The following is a 9,985-nucleotide window of genomic DNA, read 5'->3' as shown; positions in this document are numbered from 1 at the left end:
TGTAGCCTATTCCACATCTCAGGCAGTTTTTAATTTACCACATACAGCCAACATGAAGAAGTTCATCACTTCAATGACGTGGTTTACAAGCTACCAATACAAGTAAACTAAACACCGTTAAAAATTTGAATACTGCTAATCCCTTCTTAAATCAGTTTGCTCATAATAGTATATAGCTTTTCCATTTACCAGCATAACGATAATGTTTTTGTGCTCCTGGAACATGATTTTGTGCAAAATCTAGAGTTATATTTCTTGAACATTCTTTGTGTATTTTTCCGGCCCACTGTCTAGACTTTTTGTTTTAAATAAATATTGTGTTCAAAAAACCCCATTTAAACCTGTGGATGTGTTTTTTAGCAGTGTCAGAAACTAAAGGTGATGTACGCTAAAATGTGAAGATCAAAATGTGCGCACATTATTAGAAAATGTGCAGATGTTAAATTGCAAAAAAGGCAAGTTTTTCTGTCTTCTTTACACAAAGGATCCCATTTGCATAAATGTTGCAAACATCTACCTGTATTTTTTCAATTTGAATGGTGTTTTGTTACGTGAAGTAAGTTATAGATGCTGTTTTTCTTGTTAGATGCTGTGGATTAAATTTTTATAAAACACAATGGATCTGTAGGTCAAAATGACATAAAATGCAGCAATGTGGTTTGAAACAAATGCAGTATTAAAAACCTAATGGCTACAGTTAACCATAAATTGTGAAACTCATGCTTATGCATTGTACATCTATTATTCTTTTTTTGTTTCTTACATTGTTATGATCAAAATGTTTTTTTTTTATACCGACTGTATTATTTCAAGCCACGACACGAGCACAGTAGAGGAATTTTAAAATTACCCAACTAGAAGAAACGAACCGCTAACTGCAAGTTTTGCTTTACAATATCCACTCTAGCTTGTTTTATTAAGGGTGTGGTGCATTGGGAAGTGTGTCTAGAATTATAATTCTTGAACATTCTTTGTGTATTTTTCGGGCCAACTCTCTAGAGTTGTTGTTTTTAATAAATATAGTGTTTAAAAAAACCATTTTTAAACCTGTGGATATGTTCTTTTTCTCGCAGTGTCAGGAACTGAAGAAGTACGTGATAGCTCTATTATTGCGTGAAGATATTCAAAAGAGATGTATTTATGGTGCATTTGTAAGCAAGGTGATCGTGATCCAAAACTATCCTGCAAATGACATTTTTTAACTAATATATATTTCAGTCTCACTGCTAATCGTTTAAACTTGAAGATTTTTTACAACACACCCTTTATTTCTCCAACCAGCCTTTAAATTCATGCTCATCAAAAATAGCACAGACAACAGTAACGTAAAAGTTTTATAATTGTGAGAACTACCATAAGTTAGGTTCGTATACTCTACACATGGGTTTGAATTCGAATAATTTACGAATACCTGCATGACTGTATTCGAATGCATGAATAGTAATTTTTGAGTGAGAGCAATTCGAATGGTATTCGAATAAAACAAGTCATGTGTTTTAGTATTAATGAATTGTTGACCCAAATACAACGACATGTAATTCGAATACTATTCGAATAACCCCAAGCATGTATTCGTATTCATGAATACTTGCGCACTTTTTAAATTTCAGCAATTCGAATTGTATTCGAATTAACGGTTTCAGCTTTTTGTATTTACGAATTGTTGTTGTAAGAAGCAAACAATTCGGATGCACCAATTCGGGTATTTGTAGTTGCGGTTAGAAGGTATTCGAACAAAAAGTAGCATTTGGGTTTATGCATTCCAAAATTATTGGTAAAAATGTAAACCAACAAGCTTTGTTTTGCCACACTAGCTTGACTGATTTAAATCTCCGTCATATAAATTTTCCCAAATTTACATGAGATGTTTGCTTCACCTGTCATGCGTTGAGAACAACCTAATGTTGCTCTGTAACACAATTGTATTTATGTAACGTCATAACCAAAGTTCTATTGGTCATTGTTTTGTAACATAAACAAAAACCTGTCAAATCAGGTCACATTAACTGCCGAATCGAATTGTATCCGAATATATTTGGCAAAAATATGTGGCAACATATTCTCGACTACTCCCAGTCTGTAGGTAATCGACAATTCGAATTGTATTCGTAAAAAATGTAGTCATATATTTGATTTTACTAATCTTACGTTGCCAAAAGCAGACAACAATTCGAATAGGATTCGTAAAAAATACTGTGTATTCGAATTTGCATATTCTTAGGTTGGCAAAGACCTACAACAATTCGCATTGTATTCGTATAAATATAGTCATGTATTCGATTTTACGAATTGTTACGTTGCCAAAGACCAGCAACAATTCGGATTGTATTCGAATGAATTTACTCAAGCTTTTGTATTCATGAATCGTTGATTCAAAAGTTAATATCAACTATTCGAATTGTATTCGTACACTATCAAACGAACGCCAAAATCATTCGAATACGTCACAGTGCATTAACGGCGTCACAGTGCATTAAATTTGCTGTGAATTTCAAAGCACGAAAAAATATGTTAGGAGTAGGCTAAGTTTTTATTATTGTTTTCAGAACAAATAACTTCCAAGGCCACAAAAAAAGTCTTGGTGTGGCACAAAATCTGAGGGGCATTTTTACAAGTCCAACACCGCTTAAAACAACCGCATACTCAATATCCACGTGCCAAGTTCGTCACACATATTACAAACAACAGGGTCGTTCAAATCTTGCCCCCTATAACAGATATGGCTCAATACAATATTAAGTATACAGGCAAAGCGTAAAACTTGGTTAATTCACACATCAACTTACCTGTAAATTAACCAGGTTGTAACAAGACAATACAAAACTAGGATTTATGTCCAACTTAACTTTGCTAAAAATTTAAAACGACATGACGTCAATTACTGTTACTGTATCAAGGAAAACATAAAAATACACAATGCTTACCAGTAATTCAAGTTTCGGACACAGGTCCATTAGGTCGTCAACAGTTTTCACAAATTATTACATGATCACTTTCATGCGGTCAGCACATGTAACAGACACTGATAAACGCAAACCATGCGGTCTGATTCCGCAACCTGATTCCGACATTTTTCTTTCCGACAAAAACCTATATCGTAATTTTGTGCTGCAGTACCGAAAATAATACTCATTACTGACACCACGTGGCTGACATGTGTTCCAGACTAGTTGTGTCTGATGGCCTCGTTGTTCCTTCTCTCCTTGATATGTTGTTTATTATAGGGTTGCCATATTTTATGATTCACAATCCCTGACAAAATTTACCTCGGTTGCGTTAATCCAGTTTTTCTCAAACATTTTCGTTATTTTTTCTAAATGATCCCTTTGGCATTATTTCGAGGGCTCGCGGTCCGCAAGCCTAAATGTGTATTGAGAAAAACGAAAGTTTAATGCATGATTTTAGCTAGTTATGCAAAATTGCGCATAACAATGATCCAAATCTGACATCACAGACAAGACAAAAAGCATTACAATTGTGAGCGAACAATTGCATTCATGCAATAAAGCTTGTTTAATGTTTAGCAATGGAGATGGTCTATTCTCACTTTCACTTTGACTTAAACTTATTCAGTTGCACAAACTGATTCCAAACAAGATTATAGAATTCCACCATTTCGCGAGCTCTGCAAAATACCCCAAAGGGCCGCGGATCCCAGTTTGAGAACCGCTGCGTTAACCATTTTTGAGGTCCAAACACTTCTATTCGGGAATATATTTAGAATATTCGGAAGTCATAGGGACGACGACTCGAGTAAACGTTAGATACGATACTCTGACCCTTGTCAATTACCTTTCTGTGTAGGCTTCCGTTTAGTTAAGTTTATTAGGCTAAGATCACTACTCTTACTATCCTTGAAACGATAAGCACCTATATCAGGGGTTTCCAACCTTTACCACTTTAAAAACCATTCGGACCAATTTCACACAGAAAAAAACTAACAACGAGAGAAACAAAGACCAATTTAAATTTAAATCTGAAAAAACGTTTTTATATGTCTCACTACATTCGATTTTTGTTAGTTAGTTCTTTGCATATTAGGTACACAGTTAAGGCAAACGGAATTTCCCACGTTCCCACGTAGCATCGAATGCTGTGTTTTCTTGAGACGCGGTTTTATTTGTGTATTTAACGCGTATTGTTAGACAACTAGCAACAAACAGGTTGTTACGCGCACATATACAATGTAAAACGCAACAGTAACTTCGCGCGTTAACTTGCGCGCCGCCAGTTTACCGCTTTACGTTTCAATGGCATAGACGCGGTTGTAGCTAACTACTAGAAACTTTCTCTCGCAGTCGTTTCTCACAGCCATCATGCTGCTCATGCAATCCATAGCTCGCAAGAACGAATGGCCGCTCGACAAGATGTGTCTGCAGTGTGACGTCACAATGAAAAATAAAGAGGATTTCAACAGCCCGCCACACGAGGACGCTCGAGAAATACAGAAAAATGCGAAAATTCAGTTTAAGCCATTTGAAACCCATCAGCCACGGTGTTGAAACCTTCTCTATACGTTATGTTTAAAATGTCGACTAAAAACCTGCCAATAAGGTTACTTGGTTACGTGAATGCTGTATTGAACTCGCAAGGATGTGGGTTCGAATCCCGTCCAGCACGAAGCACGAAGCACGCAGCCTGTTCATACATCGCTAAAGCCACACAAACCAAAAACATGTAACTATCTTATCGCAGGAGCACGATGGGATACGCAAACCGGTCTAATGGCGGAATCCCATCTAAAGGAGTTAAACCCAGTAATCAGGGAGTCGAACCGGAACTGAACCCGAACCCACGAACCGGTTTGAGCAGTTAATTTCATTAAACCCGAACCGAACCCGAACCGCTAATTACGATTTTCGAAAAACCCGAACCGGAGTTCAGCCCCATATTTTGTTTTGCGTTGGACCCGAACCAGTAAAAAATGCAGTCTGTTTTGGATTTTGTGATTTTTTCCAAACAGCGGACTGACGAAAACACGAGATAGCACTTATAGGGCGTGTTAAAACTAACATTGTACAGGCAAAATTATTTTGGAGTGTGGTATAGGCAGGTAGTTGATGGGTAGAATAAAATTACAACGAATAAAAATTTGAACTGGTTAAAAAAACGCAAACCGGTTCGTATCGAATAATTTTCCCAAACCGGAACAAAACCCGAACTCGAAAATATACGTTAAAAACCTGAACCGAGCCCTTAAAACAAAACCAAGTAAACCTGAATATGACAAGCTCTTCGACTCCCTGTCAGTAATGCCGGCGATCTTTATCAAAGCTATACCCGTAGATAGACAGGAGACCAAGAACATATGCGAATGTCCTGTGTACAAGAACAAGTCTCGTGGTCCCACCTTGGTGTGGACATTCAATCTGAAGAAAAAAAAATCATCTTGATGGGTCCAGCTTTGTTGCTGCAAGTTTAAACTGTTAATGCAATGTGTAATAGTTGCTGTATTATTGATGTAGTTTTAAATGCACTTTCTAGTAAAATTGGTATTGTGTTTGTTGTATTTCTTTGTATTGTTCGCTCGAAGAGTAAAATAGAATGAATAACGAATAAATGAAACAAGCATTTATAGCTTGGATAATTGGCAATTTACATAGCACACACGAATAGTAATCACCACAAGCAAAATAGTAATGAATGCGGTACAATTAACGAATCACGTGACTGTGGAATGCGCGTACGCGAATACTGCCTTAAGGACAGTACATGAAGCGGAACCACAACAGTGTTAATGTGTTCTTTTTTTTGAAAAGTGTCACATAATAATACAGATACCACACTAGGGACGCAGAGCCAAAAAAACAGCTTCAAACGAATGTAAGGAGAAAAGCTGCGGAAGTCGAACCTTTTATACTGTCGTTTAAAGCTACGAAAGAGGGACAATTATGTAACGTAAAAGTGTCATACGTAAAAAAAGAGGTTTCGTATCAAGGTAAAGTTTTAGCTAAGCTGAGTTTTCAAGTTTATTCAACCAAAACGAAATTTAACCAAGCATGTAATTTCAGTTTAGGGGTTTTACCGCTATTATATTGTAATTTTCGGATTCGGTCACTTTTAATCTTGCTGCAATAATTATTTCTGCCCCACTGTGCAGAAGTATGTTTGGATAGGGAGGGCTGTTGTGTGGGTAATGTCTTCGCTTGCAGAACAGCTGCAATTACTGCACGAATGTGGATTTAGCAGTGATGACGCTTCACTGTATGAAGCAGAAAAACAAGTGAAAGAAATTGAACAAACATGCTCGAGAAGACTCACAAAACAAGATCTAGGTATATTTTTTATTGGTATATTTTTTGTGGTCTAGTATGATAATTTGCCTACAGATGCATAACATAACAATTTCTTATTTTATATGAATTCAAATTAGATTGTTTTAATGTAACTGTGCTGCTACAGTGACTTTTACTTGGCAAAATAAACTTAACTCAGATTACAGATTCAGTATTACTATCTTGTAATTCCCAAACTGCAGCCAACTGTTTTTATACTGATGTATCACATAAACTTATGTTTTTTTTGTTGTGTTTTAGGCTTGTATTGCTCTTTGCTGTTCAGCAAGGATGGTGGAATATTGCCCATAATTTCTAAGAATGTTGCCAAACCACAGGTAAAACACTACTCAGAAAATGCTAAACTATTTTTGCTCGGTTGCATATTCATAAAGTTTTCATCCAACTGGTATAAATTTGTGCAAAATACTTTTTTTTAATTAAAAACTTGAATTTTATCTTTGTAAGACTTGTCAAATCCAGAATCTTACTTAATATCAGCACAAAAATGTACGAGAAGGGATTCTGACATTTCTGTCCACTTTTGTGCCCCGTATTGGCTCATACGTACGACCATATGTTAGTGACATACATGGATGTTGTAATGTGGTGTATCGAAGCGACAGATTTGCAAAAAATAAAATCAAGGCCCTACAAGTTCTAGCAGAAGTAAGTTTGTTTTGTGTAAAAAATTATTGTCTGTTCTTAACCATACTTTTCTTTAGTTGATAGCTAAACGAAGTATAGCAGGGTCATTTGAACAGGAACAGATAAAAGGTTTGGTTAAAATGTTGTTTGAAGAGATTGCCACGACTAAATGTACATCAACAGGTGTGTAGAAACCAGTTTGCACTTTTAAATGTTATGTATCTTATGGATTTTAAAGTATTTAGGAAATATGATTGTTTGCATTGGATCTTTCTGACAAAAATATGCTCAATTATCTAATAGTCTTAAATCTGTCAACCAATGTATTGCTGTTTTTTAATGTGCTGATATGAAATTCAGAGCTGTTAAGTTTTGGGTTCTGGTTGCAACCTTTTTCAATTTGGTATTGTGTTATTCATTTTTTGTGTTTGTTTAATTGATTTACAAATTATACCATTTCAGTGAAAGGTCAATCATTTTACATGCTTGGTACACTGGCAAGGTGTTACCCTGAGTTTATGACAAACCACTCAGAACGACTCTTCGACATATTTCTGAGAGGACTCCGTAAAGAGGTGGATTGTAGCAACTTTGATTAAAATCCTACATTCCTTTCTATTTTTATTGCTATTCTAAAATAAATATTCTTAAAGCAGTTTTTAATGCAATTTTTTTTGTCAAAGTTTTATTGAGGAAAAAAAACATCATCAAATTTATTATTTTGCATTTGAAACAGGTAGTAAGTTGTATAGCAAATTCTGTAAAGCTTATAAGTTACTGGTTCGAAACAAAATGCATAAAAACCAAAACTCACAGTATTAATTTAATTCCCAGCCAATCCGTGACATTTGAACAAGTATAAATGTCAATTTTAGCATTTTTCATGTAAAATCATTTTTCAGTGTCTTTGTACTGTTCTTAAAATTAGTTAAAATATACATTATTTTTTCCAGATGATTACGTCCAACAAGGCTTCAGATCTCAAGCTTATTGAGGGTTATTTGTTGGGGCTTCATGCACTCTTGTTTTCATTTACTGCATCGTATGATGAAGATCCTGTTACGAGATGCAAAGAGATTTTGAGGTTTGCAAGAATGAGTTTGCAGCCACAAAATGAACTGAGTAGATTTGCTGTTCCTTTGGGTAAGTTATTAATCTTTCTTTGTTAATAAGTGGTTCAAAATAAAACAATGTGCTCAAATGTAAAAAATATGTTTTGTTTAGCAATATATTTGCCTAAAACATAAACATTAATTTCAAAATCCTATTATCAACTGAAGCTGGTGATTGTATAATGTACTTTTCATACGTTTCATTACCTTTCTGTTGTCATTTAAATGATTTACTTTTCAGCTGGAATGAAACTGCTTAAGGACCATGCAGCCCAGTTTGGTCCGCTGCTTGTAGAAAGTTACGAGTCATACTACAATGTTCTCAACTCCTGGTTTGAACACAAAAATCCACAATTAAAACATGAAGCACACGCTGCTTTGGACTCATTTTTACAACAGGTTTATAGCGACCAACTGCTTATAAAAACAATGAAACAGATTTGTTTTTTTGTTCATTTTTAGGTGGCTTCAACAATAGCTGATGAGAAAGGAGCAAGTTCAACATCCAAGCAATTGTTTATGGTCAGTATTTTTCATTCATACGTTTCACATTGCAAAGATCAATGTTAAATATAACCCAGTTTGTATGTTGGAAATTTCCTCATTTCAGAAATTTTTCTCCAGGGTGAAGTAATAGGCAACAAACGCAAATTATTTTTTACAGGCATTTTTTGTTGTTGTGTACTCTATCCTTAAGTTAAGACTATCATCAGGTAAATAAACACACGTAAATTCGTAATTGTATGATTTTGGTAACGAAAATGATTGATAACAGAAGGTAATGCACTTAATACAAGCATTACCTTTTTTCTAAGTCATGAATTTTGTTATGCTAGGTGCTTTACCATATTTTTTAAAAATTAGCTGGGTTTGTCATGCATAATGTCACAACACAACTAACATTTACAAAAATAGGTATTTTATGTTAACATTTTGCAAAAGCTGCAAAAAATCAGAAAATGGCTGCGAAATTTTTGTGTTAACTAAGAAGTAACTATTCGTTTAGTTTTTCATTCGAAAGTTTAAATTGATGATAAACTCGTCTGACACATCAAGTAAAGTGATGTCACTGGCTGTTAGAGGCTATGGATTGTTCGCTGGAGCATGTCGCCTGTTTCTGTCAAAGTCTGATGTACGTCACATGTTTTCAGAGATGATGAGCAAATGTGAACAGATGTTTTTGAGGTAAATATTTTTGTAGTATGAATGGCTGAGCACCACCATTACCATTTTTGTGCTACATTAATAATAAAATAATTGACATGACTTTGTTTGTGAAGTGGTGAAGAAGGGATCGATGACAACAAGATTCATCAACTTCCAAGTTTCATCCAATCACTTGCCAACATCACTCAGCAACTTGAGATGGATGACGATGGTATGTGATAAACAAAACAAGGTTGTATAAACCTTGAGCCAAATGTGGCCATGAAATAAAGAGTGTGTAATCCAAGAATACTTGCTTTTGAACTGAAGTTAGGCCCCTAGTTTTTTGCAAGCGAGCCTTATTCTGTTTTCTTTCTAAACATTTTTGCAGCCATATTTACACAGCTAGAAACCTTTTAGGAGGAAGTGTTATGTTATTGTGCAATTTTTTTTCATACATTTAGGTTCCAGTCAAGGTCTCTCAGAATCTTTTATGTCGTCTTTGTGTCGACTCTGTGTTCTTCTTGTCGAAAAATATCCTCGTCTGCACAGGAAATATTACTTCTTCTGTCACTCATGTATATTATCGGCAGTTCATGCTTTTGATGGAAGACCAGATGTTAGAGATGCTTTCTTGGAAAGAATAAGTCAGTGAAATTTTTTAAGCAAAAAATTAGTCAAAGTTTAAAAATATGTAAAGTGGAAATATTCTCATCTTTAATGATAACAACTCATGCCCATAAATAGTAGTGTAAAATAGGGATGTGCCAAAACTGTAAATGTTTGGTTTGGTTGAGCATCTCA

General features: G+C 35.1%; 1 protein-coding gene across 1 annotated transcript in view; it reads left to right on the top strand.

The window, feature by feature from the left end:
* The first annotated feature begins 6,059 nt into the window (after positions 1-6,059).
* LOC145230571 (DNA-dependent protein kinase catalytic subunit-like) overlaps positions 6,060-9,985 on the top strand; it is a 56,035-nt gene continuing 52,109 nt past the window's right edge. The window contains exons 1-11 of the mRNA XM_080096020.1: positions 6,060-6,275; positions 6,537-6,613; positions 6,777-6,944; positions 7,001-7,106; positions 7,386-7,498; positions 7,877-8,066; positions 8,277-8,434; positions 8,498-8,557; positions 9,042-9,220; positions 9,316-9,413; positions 9,646-9,828. Of these exons, the coding sequence (XP_079952146.1) occupies positions 6,137-6,275; positions 6,537-6,613; positions 6,777-6,944; positions 7,001-7,106; positions 7,386-7,498; positions 7,877-8,066; positions 8,277-8,434; positions 8,498-8,557; positions 9,042-9,220; positions 9,316-9,413; positions 9,646-9,828 (1,471 nt within the window). The 5' untranslated portion in view covers positions 6,060-6,136. The remainder of the gene's footprint in view (positions 6,276-6,536; positions 6,614-6,776; positions 6,945-7,000; positions 7,107-7,385; positions 7,499-7,876; positions 8,067-8,276; positions 8,435-8,497; positions 8,558-9,041; positions 9,221-9,315; positions 9,414-9,645; positions 9,829-9,985) is intronic.

This window comes from Phallusia mammillata, chromosome 1, assembly GCF_965637545.1.
Source record: "Phallusia mammillata chromosome 1, kaPhaMamm4.hap1.1, whole genome shotgun sequence".
Lineage (NCBI taxonomy): Eukaryota > Metazoa > Chordata > Ascidiacea > Phlebobranchia > Ascidiidae > Phallusia > Phallusia mammillata.
This window is presented reverse-complemented; position numbering and strand designations above follow the sequence as displayed.